Genomic DNA, 18,138 nt, shown 5'->3' on the forward strand with positions numbered 1-18,138 from the left:
TGGTCAATGCAGAGCTCACTAGCCTGCACCTTAAAGATTTCCCTCTTCGTCCCTGTCCCTAAGCCAAAGGACACAAAGCTGGGAGATGCCCAGCAGAGTGCTTGGCATTGAGTGAGCATCCGGTGTCAGCTCCTAGTAGGGCCGTTATTGTTCATGGCCATTATGATCACTGCACAAACTCATTGCAGTTGCTTTACGTTTTTTCTCAGGGAAGCTCATTTAGATCTGTTTGGGCATATCACACAAAGGTGGACTGACGGAGGGCCGGAGGACGGGGTATTAACCTGCCTCCTCCTCCATGAGCTCCTTAAAGACAAGAATCATCTGATTGGTTTCTGTGTTCCAGCACACCCCCTGCCCCCAGGGCTTGGCATTGGGTAATTGAGCAAGGAGAAGCATATTGTATGTTTCCAAGTTTTCCAAAGATGATTTGGGGGAATCGAATCATCCCATCACCATCCTACCAATCAGGACTCAGCTCTGTGACTGTGCACTCTGTTACAAAAATAATGTCTTTGGCTTCCATTCCTCCACCCAATTTAAGAAGCAAGTTATGAGTTTGAATTTTCAAAGGCCAATTAATGCTCCTTAAAAGAAACTGTCATCACTAAACCAAGAATGTGGGCAGCCTGGACTCTCACCTTATGTCTTCTCAGGCTAAGGGAGGAGATCCAGGTGGATGGGAGGTGTGGGGAGCTTTAGCTGGCAGGCATCTCCGCCCCTGCCTTGTGCCGCCCCAGAGGCGGAGGCCCATGGAATGACAGGGCCAGCCCTCGCTGCTAGGAGAGCATCACTGTTCTAGAAAGATGCTCACACCGAGGTCTCCCCCTAGGTCATCACAGCATCCCAGGGGGAATTCTCTCATCATTAGCAGCCAGCATCTGCATCTTGGCTTTACCCCACCGTTCAGGTGGGTGTCATCTCCTGGCTGTACCTGACACCGCCTCTGCAGTCAGAGATCCAGCCCCAACCTTCAGGCCCCCCTGTCTTTGTAAAGTCTAGTTCCTCCGCTGGGACTGTCCCCTTCCCCATCACCCTCTTTCCAAACTAGCAACGCGGCCAGCCCCCTCATGTCCTGTCCCTCTGAAAAACGTCCTCACTCTTCACGCGTAGATCTAATCACACATAAGTCACCACTATGTTTTAGCACTCAACACATTGCAGTCATTCGTCCAACGCAATAATACAGGCTAAAGGCTGAAAGCAATGTCGGTCACACGCCAACTGCTCCAAAAACACGTTAGCTCTCGTCACGAACGCCGTTCATTCAATATTCACGGAGCGTCTCGGGCTCTGTGTCGCAGCTGTAGTCCCCGACCACCCTACGCCGCCCACGCGCCAAGTCAAGATCCCACCTTTAGGCTTTGCGCGGCGGGCGAAACGCGGGACCCGCCCAGCGCCGGGACTACAGGTCCCAGAAGGCTGCGCGGCGGCGTCGCCGGGGGCCCGCACGCGCGCATGCGCAACGTCGTGACGCCGCGGCGGCGAGCGGGCGCTAGTGGCTGAGGCGGCGGGCCGCGGGCGGGGCGGGCCGGCGGGCGGCGGCCTTTAGGGCGGAGCCGGCGCCCGCTCCCCTCAGTCGGCCGCGGTTAGCGGACGGTCGACTTCGGGCGCCCGTTTCTCTTCGTTCGTCCGCTCGGCGCTCGCTCTCGTGCGGAGCCGCGGCCGCCTGCCCAGCGCTCCCTGCGGGTCCCGAGCGCGGCGCCATGTCGGAGCCGGGCGGCGGCGGCGGCGAGGACGGCTCGGCCGGCCTGGAGGTGTCGGCCGTCCAGAACGTGGCCGACGTGTCGGTCCTGCAGAAGCACCTGCGCAAGCTGGTGCCGCTGCTGCTGGAGGATGGCGGCGAGGCGCCGGCTGCGCTCGAGGCGGCGCTGGAGGAGAAGAGCGCGCTGGAGCAGATGCGCAAGTTCCTGTCGGACCCCCAGGTCCACACGGTCCTGGTGGAGCGCTCCACGCTCAAAGGTGCGGGGCCGGGGCCGGGGCCGGGCGGCCGGGGCCGGGGCCGGGGGAACGGGACGCCGGACGCCGGACGCCGGGACGCCGGGACGGGAGCGGCCTCCGCGCTGCGGGCGCCCTGCGGGGTGGGTCCCCGCGGCCGCCGGGCGAGGCCGGCGCCACACCCCCTGCCAGGCGGGAGTCCCGGGGGTGCCCCCTTCCGGGTCGCGGGGAACGGACAGCGGGTGCCCCCGTCTTGCCGTCACGCAACACAATGGGATCGCTTTGTCTGCTCGGGCCTCAAGATGGCCGAGTTGGGTGGAGACAGCGTCTCCCGGGCTGAGCGCGGGCGGAGGCCGCATCCCGGCCTCCAATGTCACATGAGCTTTTCGGTTTCGATTTGGGGCCGGGCCGGGCCGTCCTCGCGAGGGATGGGTCAGGGGCAGACCCGCGGAGCCGTGCGCGGCCTGGGTGTGGGGGTCGGAGCTGACGGGGGCCCTGGCCGGCTCCCGAGCGTCCTGGCACTGCCCTGTGCGGACCCGGAAGGGAGGCCCGGGGAGGGACAGACAGGGCCGACCAGGGCCGCGAGCAGAGCATCCCCGTTCCGGGGGGATGTGCGCTCCCAGGTCGGCCTCTAGGTCCTCACGGCGTCCTTGCCGTCTGGGTGTATCTCTCTCCGTCGGTCGCAGACAGGCTCAGCGGAGAGGACTCGCCCAAAGTCAGCAGCTCATTGCGCTCCCTGGACTGGAATCAGCATGTCGGTGTCCAGTACACTGCGGGGTTTCGCTAACCATACCTTTGTGTTTGTGTAATGCCTAGATGATCCTAATAGTGACCCTATGATGTTTGAATTTCGTTTATGGAGTTTTTTTTTTGTTTGTTTTTTGTTTTTGTTTTTGTTTTTTTTAAAGATTTTATTTATTTACTTGAGAGAGAGACAGTGAGAGAGAGCATGAACGAGGAGAAGGTCAGAGAGAGAAGCAGACTCCCCATGGAGCTGGGAGCCCGATGCGGGACTCGATCCCGGGACTCCAGGATCATGACCTGAGCCGAAGGCAGTCGTCCAACCAACTGAGCCACCCAGGCGTCCCACGTTTATGGAGTTTTTATTGTTTTATCATTACTATTACTATTAAGATTTTATTTTTCTGTCAGAGCGGGCACAAGCAGGGGGAGCAGCCGGCAGGAGGAGAAGCAGATTCCCCGCTGAGGAGGGACCCCAATGCGGAGCTCGGTCCCAGGACCCTGGGATCATGACCTGAACAGAGGACAGACACTTAGCCGACTGAGCCACCCAGGCACCCCTAGCTGACAGATATTTTAAAGAGGGAGACTCTGGTTAGGCACCTACATGGGGAGAGGAGGCAAAAGATTTGCGCATTCCAGCAGTCTCCTCTAATAGTGACCTTCCCAAAGCAAGGCTACATCCCTCTTGAGAATTGAGCTTGTCTTCAGGGAGAGTTCCTGGACTCCGCAGTACCACTTGGTAGTTGATGATGAGTGTATTTGACAGCACAGAATGGGTGTGGCACTGGCCTGGGAACCCAGGGGGTGATGTTCAAGTAAATTTTACCCTTAGAACTAAGGGATTGGCCATGGTCCGAAGATGTTTGCCGTTGAGCTTCTGATAATCTCAAAACAAAACAGAACTGTAAAGTTCTGCCAATAAGGGGATTTATACTGTCTTACCCCCCTCACACACACACTTAATTTCTTTCTGATAGTTTGTTTCTTTCAAAGGCTATTTCAGAAGATGCTTCATTGTAGCCTCTTGTTTCTTTGAGAGGGTGAGAAGGTCAGAGTGTCTGAAAGATTCACATGGAATGTTAAAAGCAGATGAGCCATTCAGACATATTTACACTATTAATGTTGTTTATGGTTTTCTGTTATGCTTGGGGTCATGTTTTCCAGCACGGAAACCATTAGTGTTAAAAAATATTTTTTTTTTAACCCACCTACTCTTTCAGAAAGAGTATGTATTTAGTCGTGACAGAAAATTTAAAAGTATGTAGATAAAGAAAAAATCACTTGGAATCCTTTGACCCAGATATAACCAGTGTCAGCATTTTGGAATCTTTCTGGTTATTTTTCAATGAATATGCATTGTTTTATTAAAATATATTTTAATTTGTATGAAGTTGCTGTATTTTTAGTAGTTTGACCTTGGCTAATTCTTTTTTTTTTTTTTTTTTTTTAAAGATTTTATTATTTATTTATTTGTAAGAGAGAGAGAGTGAGAGCGAGCACAGGCAGACAGAGTGGAAGGCAGAGTCAGAGGGAGAAGCAGGCTCCCTGCGGAGCAAGGAGCCCGATGTGGGACTCGATCCCAGGACGCTGGGATCATGACCTGAGCCGAAGGCAGCTGCTTAACCAACTGAGCCACCCAGGCGTCCCTGACCTTGGCTAATTCTTGATCATGTTTTCATTGCATAGTTTATATGTTAAAATCAGTGATTTCTACCTTGGGACTCAGTTTCTTTTTATGGAAAAAAAATTGTAACTTTTGTTTTTGCTTCTTGACTGCTCATCAATGATGGGCTTTTCTCAAACATTAGAACTGAACTTTGCTAAAATTATTGGGTGGAAGCCCTGTTTCTGTAGTATGTAATTTAGCAAAGCAAATGTCCAGCCATCCATGTCTTGGCTCCGTAATGACTTGCACTTTTGAACATTGAATAAGGAATGAGAGTGTCTAAAATTGAAATCTTACCTCATTCCTGTATTTATAAAAATTTTAAAAAAAAAAGTATTTTTAGTAACTCAACCTGTCTGTAACTTATTTTTCACCTGAAAACTTTAAGGAAAGACTATATGGTTGCATCAGTCTTATTAGCATCCGGACTAAACTAGCATGATTTAGACAGAAGTACAGACCCAGGTCACTTGACTGGAGGGCTTTCCTCCAGGTGGTTTTTGAGTTAGCATTGGCTTTTGAACATTTAATCAAATGTGAGCAGCCATTAGCTAGTTACAGTAAAAATGTTTGCTTTATAATGTGGAAAACAAATCTAAATTCTTTAAAGTGAGTAAAGACTGTCAAGAATGAAGTGGCTCAGTGGGTTAAAGCCTCTGCCTTCGACTCAGGTCATGATCCCAGGGTCCTGGGATGGAGCCCCGAGCCCTGCATCAGGCTCCCAGCTCAGCAGGGAGCCTGCTTCTCCCCCTCCCCTCTCTCTGCCTGCCTGTCTGCCTACTTGTGATCTCTGTCTGTCAAATAAATAAAAATAAAAATATTTTTTAAAAAAATGAATGAAGTCATAAGGAGCACCTAGGTGGCTCAGTCGTTAAGCATCTGCCTTCGGCTCAGGTCATGATCCTGGGGTCCTGGGATAGAGCCCCATGTCGGGCTCCCTACTCAGTGGAAAGCCTGCTTCTTCCTCCCCACTCCCCCTGCTTGTGTCTCCTTTCCCGTGCTCTGTCAAATAAACAAATAAAATATTTTTTTAAAAAGGATGAAGTTATAATTAGTGAACAGAGAAAATTACTTTTATTTTATCCTCCCTACACTTTTTTTTTAAAGATTTTATTTATTTATTTGACAGATAGAGACCACAAGTAGGCAGAGAGGCAGGCAGAAAGAGAAGGGGGGAAGCGGGCTCCCCACTGAGCAGAGAGCCCGATGTGGGGCTCGATCCCAGGACCCTGGGATCATGACCCGAGCCGAAGGCAGAGGCTTCAACCCACTGAGCCACCCAGGCGCCCCATCCCTACACTTTTTATGGAAAGAATTTTCCAAACACTTGTCATTGAACATAAAGCATTTTTACATGAAGCTATATATATATTTAACCACCCCAGCTAACTGTAAAGTTTTCTGTTGAAGTACAGTATTTCTTAAAATGTAGAATAAAGATTGAGAATTTAATTTTATTTTGATAATAAAGCATTGGAGAGTAGGTGGGAAGGGGAGTGTTAAATGATAGCTCCTCTGATTTGAAAAATTGAAATCTTTTTTCTGTAATTCCTGGCCTGTAGAAAGTTGTTTTTTCATGGTGTACTTCTAAAATTACAACCAAAGAGAAGCTTATTACTTAATACGCGCCTTACAATTTTAATGATGTTCTGGAGCAGTTTTTACCTGGCGTGCATTTCCGGTTGGGTGGTAAAGGTTGGGGGCCGGGAAGAGATGCTGCAGCTTGCGGCTGGTTCCAGGAGGCTCCAGCTTGTTGGGGGCTTTTGTTTTTGTTTACATTTGGGTGTCTTAGGCTTGGTACTTTGTCCTTAAGACTGAAAATAATGGCTGCCTTTAGTCAGTATTTATCCTAAGCTTGGATTCTAGTTTTTCCCAACAGACATAATTCAGGGGGTTTTACCTCCTCTTCAATAGTGCAGAGATGGCTAGGGACTAGAACGTGAAAGAAAGGTAGAACTTCTTACAGTCCTCAACTTCATAGAGATCCAGCAGTGTGGAAGGTTTAATGGGGAATATTTTTGTGGATTTTAAAAATTATTTTTCTGAGGACTTGTTTTCTCTAAAGGATGAAGAAATGATGACTACAAAGTATGCATTTCTGGCCTTTGCTTTGTCCCCAAAATGGTTAGTGAAATGGTTAGCACATTCGCGGGAAGATTTTTCTGTGGCACCACACTGCCTTGAAGCCCAAGGCCAGGAGTCCTTGAGCCTGGGTTCCTACTGTCCTGTGCTGTCACACTGCGGGCGGGGGGCCCTGTACCCTTCATAGGACAAGTCAGTCTGCAGCTCACTAGGTTTGAATGTGTAGGGTAGCATAACAAATGGCGTTTATGGGCAGCAAAGGGAAAACCGTCATCACTTGTTTTAGAAAAGTAGAAAAGTAACATTGGAGGGGAACTGTTTGCCAGTGTTGTCGCGCATTATGTGGTCTTTAACCCTCCGTTCCCCTTGCTAACGGTGCTGTGAACGGAAGTCTTCAGGTTGAAGAGAAAACTCAGACTTTCTCACCATGCCCTGAGCCTCGTGCCAGAGCAGGGAGTGGTTGTGGCAAAGAAGTCACAGCCCCTCAGAGGGAGGACAAAGGGGTGATGGGTGTCCAGGTGACAGGAAAAAGCACCAGATGCAGGAAAGGGGGACGCTAAAGCAAACCTGTGAGAGAAAAGGGAGAGAGCATCTATGATGGCGATCAACCAAAATAATGTGGCCTTCGTAGGTTTTGGATTTTAAGAGGAAAAGAAGATGAAAGATAAGGAGAACCCGGAATGTGTAACGAGGTATTTGGTAGTTTGTGTGGGCCTAAGAGAGCGGCTGGCTGCCTTTGCTGGGTGGAGAAGACACTTGCCTCAAGGCTGGGAGGAAGGAGGGGGCAGTTGAGGGAATGACCAAGGACGGGGAGCTGCGCTCCTCTTCCCCTGTGCGCTCAGTACCTTTTGTGAAACCTGCCCTGCCTGGGGGAGGAAGTCCAGTCTTCAGGTAATTGAATGCACATCTTTTTATGTTTCACTAAGCAAGATGTAACGCTCGCCTAATTCACAGGGTAATGATGGAAATCACTCTTAGTTTGAAATACATTAAACTGACCATTCAGAAATTTACACAGATTCATGCTAACTGACATTGTGAACATCTCTAGAAATACAACTCTCAGAAGTTAACCAAAGAAATGTCCACAGGTCACTAAATGTATATTAGTGTGGCTCTTAGCAAAGGACCTGGTGAGGCAGCTCCGTGCTTTCTGTCCCAGTACTTTGACTGCCGGCATGTACTCATGGACAGGACGCCACTAGGCTGTTAAGTATCGACCAGTAACGTTAGCAGCGGTGGCGAACAGATTCAGACTTTACTGAAAGCAGGATTGCCTGATGAAATATGCAGATTGTGTTAGCTATAAGATTCTAAATATAGCAGGATTAGCAGCTTCTTTGTTACTAAGAATTAACTATCATGTGTCTTTCCCCTTCTGAACAGTTAAAAAAATGTTTCTGCAGAAGTAGAATGTTACACTATTATTATTTGGAAGATGTAATCATTTATAGGGAGGCAAAAGGTTAAATTATTTGATGGCAGTTTATAAAACAATGAGGTTTTTTTCTGCTAGGAATCAGACATATTCAGACTTCATTTGATCTCTTTTTATGGAAAATATGCATTAAAAAACTAATGCAGAATATATTCTGTGACTTTCATAAATTATTATCATCAAAAGAAATTAGGGTCTTAACCAAGCAGTAGAGGACCCCTGTTGGATGTCCTTGTCTGAGGACTGTGTTTGGGTGTGCCCTCCCGAGCTCTGGCAGAGTGCTGCTGCATTGCGGTATTCCCAGCACGGAGCTGGGAGCTGGGCGTTCCCAGCCGGCCGAGATGGAGCAGAGCCGTGACTCATCTCCTGGCCTGCCGCCCAGTTCCTTTAACCCTGTTTGCATTAGGAAGTGCCGGCAGCAAGGTTAGATGCTGCATCCAGTTGGCACGTTTTCTGTGAGGTTTTATTGATTTAGATGGTGGATTTTTGTCTTGGAGGAAGAAATGGTTCAAAGTTACGTCGTTAATTTCCTTTAATGATTACAAAATGTTACTTTGCTGGATACTGTTTGGATGCTATTTTGATGATGCATATTTTATATAATTCATAGGATAGGGTTTGGAAAATTGAGGGAGAAAATATTTCATAATCCTACCACCCTGACAACTGTTTTAGTTTGGGAGTGTTTCTTTATGCTCCTTCATGTGCTTGCATTTTAGAAATTGCAGCCATCATGTGTGGTTGGCTACAGGCAGTGTGATCGGTCTTATGGTATATCCATATTTTGGTAGTTAGAAAACCCGATTGGTTTTGTTTAATTGTTTTTTGTTTGTTTGTTTGTTTTTGTAGTTAGTCATTTTTTAAGAACAGCTAGGAAGTACCTGGCATACTAGAATAGTTGACCACCTCCTCTACTTCCTAAAATTATACTAAAAACAGTATTTTGGAGGAGTTATTGTCTTTTTCTTTTTTAAGATTTTATTTGACAGAGATCGCAAGTAGGCAGAGAGGCAGGCAGAGAGAGAGGAGGAAGCAGACTCCCTGCTGAGCAGAGAGCCTGACGCTATGCGATGTGATGTGGGGCTCAATCCCAGGACCCTGAGACTGTCATCTGAGCCAAAGGCCAGAGGCTTAACCCGCTGAACCACCCAGGTGCCCCGGAAGAGTTATTGTCTTAAAAGATATACTAATATTTTTTTGTCTTAAAATATATACTAATATTTTTTTATCTTTCAGTGTAAACTTTGTATTTGTTTCATCTTAAAGCTAATGAAGTAAATAGCTTTTGCTCAGACTTTATATACCCAGATTTTCATATTTGTTTGTGCTTAAAGAAACTTTTTTTTAATTTTTTTTTAAAGATTTTATTTATTTATTTGACAGAGAGAAATCACAAGTAGTTGGAGAGGCAGGCAGAGAGAGAGAGAGAGGGAAGCAGGCTCCCTGCTGAGCAGAGAGCCCCCGATGCGGGACTTGATCCCAGCACCCTGAGATCATGACCTGAGCCGAAGGCAGCGGCTTACCCCACTGAGCCACCCAGGCGCCCCTTAAAGAAACTTTTTATAGACCACCTAATTTAATATCCCACCCCCTCCTCTGCTGCCCATTGTATTCAGTTTTTACTTTTTTTATCTTAATCCTAGTATAGTTAACATACACCATTACGACTAGTGTCAGGTACAGTATAGTGAGGCGTCACTTCTGGGCGTCGCTCAGTGTTCACCGTGAGCGCACTCTTCACCTTTCGCCTGTTTCACCACCACCCCCCGCCCCACTCCGCTGCCCGTTTTCCAGAGGAAGAAAAATGACTAAGATCACGAAGTCTCTGCCTTGCTGACATCATGACGTAAAAGTGAAGGTGAAGCACACGTATCGCGTTACTCCTCGGGTAGAAATTTTTGCAGATGATTGCTTAGCAGTGCATGATTGCTGAGACGGTTCAGCTGGGGCATCAGTGCTAGAGCTGGAGGTTCGGATTACTTCCCGTTCTGACAGATTTTAATTTTTCAGTTACGGTTTTTAATTATTTAAAAATTTTGTTCAGGGGCATATAGGCGGCTCCATCAGTTAAGTGTCTGACTGTTGATCTCAGCTCAGGTCTTGATCTCAGGGTCATGATTTCAAGTCCTGCATTGGGTTCCATGCTTAGCCTGGAGCCTACTTTATTTTTATTTTTTTTATTTTTATTTTTTAAAGATTATTTATTTATTTATTTATTTGACAGAAATCACAAGTAGGCAGAGAGGCAGGCAGAGAGAGAGAGAGAGGAGGAAGCAGGCTCCCCGCTGAGCAGAGAGCCCGATGCGGGACTCGATCCCAGGACTCTGAGATCACGACCCGAACCAAAGGCAGCGGCCCAACCACTGAGCCACCCAGGTGCCCCATGGAGCCTACTTTAAAAAAAGAAAGAGGGATGCCTGGGTGGCTCAGTTGGTTAAGCAGCTGCCTTCGGCTCAGGTCATGATCCCAGCGTCCTGGGATCGAGTCCCACATTGGGCTCCTTGCTCCGCAGGGAGCCTGCTTCTCCCTCTGACTCTGCCTGCCACTCTGCCTGTGCTCGCTCTTGCTCTCTCTCTCTCTCTCTCTCTCTGACAAATAAAATCTTAAAAAAAAATAAAAAAAGAAAGAAAGAAAGAAATTTTGTTCACATGCATCTTGAGCTATCTTACTATTGAATTCCAGTAAGCCTTTTTTTTCTCCTAAGATTTTATTTGACACAGAGAGACACAGGGAGAGAGCAGACACAAGCAGGGGGAGTGGGAGAGGGAGAAGCAGGCTTCCTGCCAACCAGGGAGCCCGATCCCAGGATCCTGGGATCATGACCTGAGCTGAAGGCAGATGTTTAATGACCCAGCACCCAGGCGCCCCCTTAATTAAAAAGTTCGATTTTTAAAATGACTAGTGTGCATGCTGTTCACTGCATGGAACGCACCATGGTCCCTGCCCTGCAGGAGCTCACGTTCGGGGAGGAAGATGCATTCACAAATCGATCCCAGAGCGGGTCCTGAAGCCTGAAGAGTGGTGTGACAGCGGAGGGGAAGGCTCAGTGAATGCCTCTCCGTGACCCTGGGGATGTTCATTGATAATGATTTTCTTGATGGTTGTGTGCACTTTGTGGGGTGCTTGACGAGGCGCTGTGCTGGGAAGGACCCTGGGTTTGGAATCACAGACTTCTGAATTCTCACTTTGTCCTTTTCCAGACACGTTTTTGGGGGCAGTTGACTTACATTTCTTACTTGGACATGGGTAGAAGGAATCATGCCAAGCCCCACAGTGCTGTCATGAATGTTACATGCGTGACAGACCTGCAGTCCTTGGGAAATAAAGTGTCTGTCCCTCGTGAGCGTTGAGCAAACACCTGACCAGAATACCCGGAGTGGGAAGTGGAGAGTGCCTTCTGTGCTGGGAGCCCGAGGGAGGAGACTGCCCCGAGTGGGCGGTGAGCAGTGGCACAAGGGCACCACCTCTCACTCCAGGGGGCCAGACCCTGCTCGGGTGCCTCCCACACCCCCGGGCAGGCCAGTGCCTCCCGACTTCCCGGAAAAGGAATGGAGGTGCAGAGAAGTTAACTCCCTTGCCCAGGATCACACAACAAAGTGCCTGGGCCAGGAGTCAGGGGAAAAAGTGGGAAAAATAGGTAGAGCCGAGTCATATGGGGGTTTAAATGTTGGGGGTTGGGTGAGGAGTTGATACTGACATGAATTTGATATCCTATTTATTACAATTTGTAGAGGATGTTGGTGATGAAGGAGAAGAGGAAAAAGAATTCATTTCCTATAATATCAACATAGATATTCATTACGGAGTTAAGTCCAATAGGTGAGTAGTGTGGATATACTGTTACCTTGGATTATAAGCTTGTAAGAATTGAATGTAGATCTTAATTGACTCAGACGAAGACATTAAGAAAACACTCAAGAATTTAGATTAATTCATGTATTGAATCACCTTTGATTTTCATATGCTGAAATTCAGAGGATTTCCAAGTCAATATAAATTCTGAAAGATTTTTATTTTAATTGCTATGTCATGGCATCCATTTTAGGTTTGAGCCAAAATGTACTTAACATGTGTAATAATAATTCTAAGATTACATATGAATTTTCTTTTTTGTAAGTAACTAGTAAAAACCTAATAAAAGTTGTTAGGTAGAGGTCTCATTCTTTTTGGTATCAATCCCTAAAGAAAGCATTACTGGTTCAGATGCGGTATGTCACTGAAGTCTTTAATGCATGACTAGAGTTCTCCACCTTCTAGAAAACTGGTGTCAATTTACATTCCAGTAGACAGATCCAAATTTAAATATGTAAATGTTTAATTGTACTGCTTCAGCTTTTTTTTTTTTTTAAAGATTTTATTTATTTATTTGACAGAGAGAGATCACAAGTAGGCAGAGAGGCAGGCAGAGAGAGGAGGAAGCAGGCTCCCTGCTGAGCAGAGAGCCCGATTCGGGGCTCGATCCCAGGACCCTGGGATCATGACCTGAGCCGAAGGCAGCGGCTTAACCCACTGAGCCACCCAGGCGCCCCTGCTTCAGCTTTTTGAAACGTTTTATTTTGAATAATTTCAAGCCTACTAAAGAGTTGCATGAATTCTCTACAATTGATATCAGATGTTGGTTGTTAACAAAGTCACATTTGCATCATCACTCTTTTTCTTGAACCATTTGAGAGTTGGTTATAGGCAACCTGCCCCATTACCCCTAAATACTTCAGTGTATTTCCTAAGAACAAGGACACTTCTATTCATAGCCTTGATACAATTTTTAAGTTCAGGAAATACTGGTATAGTACTAGGCACCATGTGCACGCACATACTGTTTCAGTAACATCCCTGACAGTAATTCTCCCTTGACCCAGAATCTCATTCTATGACTTTCATGATACTGACATTTTTGAGAAGTACAGACCAGGGATGATTAGATTTGTTTGTGCATTTTTGGCAGGGGTACTGTTACGACTTTTTCCTTCTCAGTGTGTCATGTCGGGAGGTTTCAATGACTTTTTAGAATAAAAAAGTATTATGTGTAAAGTACTGGCCTGGAAATGGGAAATTTTTTTTTTTTTTTTTTTTTTTTTTTTTTTTTTTTTTTTTTTTTAAAGATTTTATTTATTTATCTGACAGAGAGGAATCACAAGCAGATGGAGAGGCAGGCAGAGAGAGAGGGAAGCAGGCTCTCTGCTGAGCAGAGAGCCCGATGCGGGACTCGATCCCAGGACTCTGAGATCATGACCTGAGCTGAAGGCAGCGGCTTAACCCACTGAGCCACCCAGGCGCCCAATGGGAAATTTAAATAATTTTTTTTTAACTCTTCATTTAACCATGTTTGAGCGCCTAATGTTATGTGTAAGATGTGGCAGTAGGTATGCAGAGAAATAAAACCTGGTTCCCAAAAAGCTTGTGGTCTTTGGAGAGAATGCTCAGCACATACACAACTGACTGTACCACTTGGCGGAATCTTAGGGGCACAGAATGGCATGAAGCACAGAGATTGGAAAGAGGTTCTGTTCAGGGGAGGCCGCGTGGAAGAGCTTATGCCAGAATTGGGTTTTGAAGGTTATTTGGAATTTCAGCAGATGAATGTAGATTTCTTAAACAAAGACACAGTGGCATGTCACGGTTAGAGAATGGGACATCATTTTAAGCTTTGTCTTGGGTGGGGAAGAGGATGCATAGCAGGAGGTAAAACTGGAAGAGTTTATTTAGGCCAGGCTGTGGGGGGGGGAGGGCTGCAGTGCCCTCTTGCCACTTTAACCTGTGGGTGACTATTGTTTACTAAAGCCTATATGTCACTTAGTGCCATAAAGAAATGGTACAAACTAGCATATGATCAGATTTAAGTATACCATGGCTTGTAACTTGCAGTTATTAGGGAGGGTCATTTGAGTGAGGCCGAGATCATGAACTCAACCTATATATTAGACGAATTAACTTTGCCTGGCATACACCAAAACCTTAAGCTTGATTCAGTTGCTCTCACCTGAGTAAAGAAAGATAAGCAGTGCGTTTCCCTATTAGCAAAGCAACTCTTAAACATGCTCTTGATGTGACTTTTAAAGTATGACACTCTAATGAATTTTTAATTCGTGTGCTACACACAGTTAATAAAACTGATTAGGAATGAGACTCTTTGTCCTAATTTCTTCTTTTGCTTTCTTCTAGCTTGGCATTCATTAAACGTACTCCAGTAATCGATGCAGACAAACCGGTGTCTTCTCAGCTCCGAGTCCTCACGCTCAGTGAAGACTCGCCGTACGAAACCTTGCATTCGTTCATCAGCAATGCGGTGGCTCCTTTCTTTAAGTCCTATATCAGAGAGTCTGGCAAGGCAGACAGGTAAACACCATTTTTCCTCTGTCGGTTTGAAGACACCATGAAAGATAATGTGAAATTTGGGAACTGGGAGGGCAAAGCTAGTGAACCCAGAGGATATAAGTCAGTTGCATTAATAAGATATATATTACTAATGTTTGACAGACGTAGAATAATAGGATCTTTTGGAGACCAGCAGCACACTGAAGTTTGAAGTGTTTGTTAACCTTTTTAGGGATGGTGATAAAATGGCTCCTTCTGTTGAAAAAAAGATCGCAGAACTTGAAATGGGGCTCCTTCACTTGCAGCAGAATATTGAAATTCCAGAGATCAGCCTTCCAATTCATCCCATTATTACAAATGTTGCAAAACAGTGTTACGAACGTGGAGAAAAGCCAAAAGTTACAGACTTTGGAGATAAAGTTGAAGACCCAACTTTTCTCAATCAGTTACAATCGGGAGTTAACCGCTGGATCCGAGAAATTCAAAAAGTAAGAGCATTGTATTGAGTGTGTTGTATAAGGTGCTTTGCTTTTTACTGTCTCTGGAAAACCGGTTTGAGTTTTTGTCAATGAGGTAGAGTCCGGTGACGTTAGCAGTGCTCTCCAGGGTCCTGACAGTGCGCGGGTGTTTAAATATTAACCCTGAGAGAGTGTTGATCCCAGCGGTCTCATACCTCTGCCTTCACTTACTCAACCACTTACAATTGACAGGGAAGGAAATCTACTTGAAATATAAAGATTACATTGTAATGCATTGTCTAGTTAATGATACTTCTCTACCTTTATATAGTGAATGCTCTTAAATATTATCTATCCTTAAAGGTGACCAAACTTGATCGAGACCCTGCCTCAGGAACAGCCTTGCAGGAAATTAGCTTTTGGTTAAACTTGGAACGTGCATTGTACCGCATACAGGAGAAACGAGAGAGCCCAGAAGTTCTCCTTACTCTGGATATCTTGAAACACGGCAAGCGTTTCCATGCCACTGTCAGTTTTGACACTGACACAGGTAAAAACTGGAAGTAGTAATGTGATTGGTAAATTACAGATCTGGCTTTCGTGAGATCTTATGGAGAATGTCAGTGAAAGTTAACATATGGACCACCAGATGACTTTCCCACATGCCTTTCTTCTTCTTCCGACTTTTGAGAACATAAGCCTATTTCTGGGTCCGAGTAGTGAGCCCCAGGAGTGTCCGTCCTGTTTCTCAGTTACTTGGCTCCTCGAGTAGATCGTACTTCTTAATACGAAGTCAAGTGTACTTTTGACAATCCAGACAGGAAGACGGTTGACATTAAGCAGAAGTTATTTGCCCACAGGACTGTAGAAGGAGAGCTGGACGTGCTTTCTCTTCCTCTTGCACCCGCCCGCTTCTCCCCATTCTCTGTCTTCCCCCCTGTGCTGAAAGTGGTCAAGATAGATTCAGTTTTCTGTATGCACAGCAGTGTGCAGTATTAGCACACACTGGGCGCTCCAAGGTTTGGATGACCAGGCATGGTTAGGCATTTCTCTACAGCTCTGCTGGAGCAAGGAACTGGGGCTGCAGTACTCGTCATGTTCTTTTCCTACCCCTCCAAAAAAGGCGTGCCGCCCACATTTTAAATGTCAGTGGAGGTGCCGGGTAGAAATCCTCTAGTTGTGTGGATCACATGATCTGTTACCTGGGCATTCACTAATGCCAGAAGGTAATGCCTTGAAATTTTGTTTCTAAATACCTCTGAAACTTCTATTTCTTTCCTAATACTCTTCTTTTTTCTTTCTTTCTTTCTCTCTCTCTTTCTTTCTTTCTTTCTTTCTCTTTCTTTCTTTTAATCTTCTGCTGGAGGTGTCAGAAGGTAGACTAGACCCAGGTGCTTCTGGGATTCTCTGTCCATAACACACTCCGTTCACACGAGCCATGGGTGTACCACTTACATTTTAGTGTTCCTAAGGATGATAATGTTGTAGTTTTTCTAAACTTAATGTTACTTAAAGAACATTTAGATGATAGAGAAAGCAATGAAATCCTTGGGGCCATCACCCACAGCCTTTGGAGTATGTGTGAGTTGACTGATACTCTTTAAAAAGGAACAAGACCGTCCATTAATTAATAGAGGATCATCCTGTTAATGACATGTTCCTTTTTGTCAAATATCGTAGATAGTTTCTGTGTCACTGACTCTTCTGCAACAACAGAATGTTCCGTGGTGAGGCTGTATTTCAGTTTACTTACCCAGGGTTAAGCTGTAAGCAGTATCCTCTTGGTTGTATTCCTTTTTCCTAATGAAGGTGTGGTAGACCTCTAGCATTATACCTGTGTTACCTCCTATGAAAACCATTAACCGTTTCTCTGTTAACCTAGGTCTAAAACAGGCTTTGGAAACAGTGAATGACTACAATCCTCTGATGAAAGATTTTCCTCTGAATGATTTGCTATCTGCCACTGAGCTGGACAAAATAAGGCAGGCCCTTGTTGCAATCTTCACCCATTTGAGAAAGATCCGAAACACAAAATATCCCATTCAGAGGGCTCTGCGTTTGGTGGAGGCAATTTCAAGAGACTTGAGTTCTCAGTTACTCAAAGTACTGGGCACCAGAAAATTGATGCATGTTGCTTATGAAGAATTTGAAAAAGTAAGTTTTAATATATCAGAAAACCCACCTCAGGGCACGGAGATGAAAACATGCTGTAATAATAAGCTTCCTTTTGTAAATTATATCCTAGGTTATGGTCGCATGCTTTGAAGTCTTTCAGACTTGGGATGATGAATATGAGAAGCTTCAGGTGTTACTGAGAGACATTGTCAAAAGAAAAAGGGAAGAAAATCTGAAGATGGTTTGGCGAATCAACCCAGCTCACAGGAAGCTCCAGGCCCGCCTTGACCAGATGAGAAAGTTTCGACGCCAGCATGAGCAGCTGAGGGCTGTCATTGTCAGGGTCCTGAGGCCACAGGTATGTATCACATTTGTAAAATACGTTCATGGGTTGTTTTTATAACCTGCTTTCTTTTTCTTAGAATGCACACTTCTGTTCTGCGGCAGATGCCTCTCGAGTTCCGTTTGCACCCTTTCACTGTCCCCTTGACAATATGGTGACTCTGTATTTTCACAGTAGATCTTCTCCATCCATTCATCCCTCCTCCAAAAATGCATGGACCCTAGAGCCAAACTTCCTGGGTTTTAATTTAAGATAAATTCCACTGTTTAATGAGCTGTGTGACTTGGACGTGTTTCTTAACCTTTTTCCCAGATGCCTCATTCATAATCGCATATGTCAGAGATTTATATAAAAGAATTAAATGACTCCTTTTCTTTGTACATGCTTTTGCTTTTTTTTGTTCTTAATTCACCTTTTGTCTTCATCAGTGATTTTCTTTAAAAAATCCAGTCCAGGGGCGCCTGGGTGGCTCAGTGGGTTAAAGCCTCTGCCTTCGGCTCAGGTCATGATCTCAGGGTCCTGGGATCGAGCCCCACATCGGGCTCTCTGCTTGACAGGGAGCCTGCTTCCGCCTCCCTCTCTGCCTGCTGCTTTGCCTTCTTGTGATCTCTCTGTCAAATAAATAACATCTTTAAAATAAAATAAATATATATACTTTTAAACGTACAATTATAATGTGATGAGGAAGTATTTATTGGTGACAAGGCTGTGGAACCTCCAACTCTGGGTGACTGTTGTGTGTGTTGATAATTGTAGGAAATTCTAGATTTTAGTTAGGGGTTAGTGAAAGTAATAATGATGATCTCTGCCAAACAAGTTCCCAAGACATCTGGGAACCCAGATCAAGGCCCCTGCCCAGCTTTGTAATCCTGCGGGAGTGTGGGCAGGAGACATGTGGGGAAGTCTGACACTTCCTGAGCCAATGCCCGTGCCCTGCGCTGCTCCCCAGTGCTTCAGGGAGCTGAAGGGGGGAGTTCTTCCCTGTTGCTGTAGCCTTTCTCTGTCCCTCCGCTGTGGGACTTACCCACGGATTATAATT

General features: G+C 45.8%; 1 protein-coding gene across 1 annotated transcript in view; it reads left to right on the top strand.

Annotated features, from left to right (window-relative positions):
- The first annotated feature begins 1,552 nt into the window (after positions 1-1,552).
- DYNC1H1 (dynein cytoplasmic 1 heavy chain 1) overlaps positions 1,553-18,138 on the top strand; it is a 69,006-nt gene continuing 52,420 nt past the window's right edge. The window contains exons 1-7 of the mRNA XM_059374004.1: positions 1,553-1,962; positions 11,600-11,687; positions 14,031-14,204; positions 14,416-14,671; positions 15,005-15,191; positions 16,524-16,795; positions 16,887-17,114. Of these exons, the coding sequence (XP_059229987.1) occupies positions 1,707-1,962; positions 11,600-11,687; positions 14,031-14,204; positions 14,416-14,671; positions 15,005-15,191; positions 16,524-16,795; positions 16,887-17,114 (1,461 nt within the window). The 5' untranslated portion in view covers positions 1,553-1,706. The remainder of the gene's footprint in view (positions 1,963-11,599; positions 11,688-14,030; positions 14,205-14,415; positions 14,672-15,004; positions 15,192-16,523; positions 16,796-16,886; positions 17,115-18,138) is intronic.

This window comes from Mustela nigripes, chromosome 13 (genome assembly GCF_022355385.1).
Source record: "Mustela nigripes isolate SB6536 chromosome 13, MUSNIG.SB6536, whole genome shotgun sequence".
NCBI classification, from domain to species: domain Eukaryota; kingdom Metazoa; phylum Chordata; class Mammalia; order Carnivora; family Mustelidae; genus Mustela; species Mustela nigripes.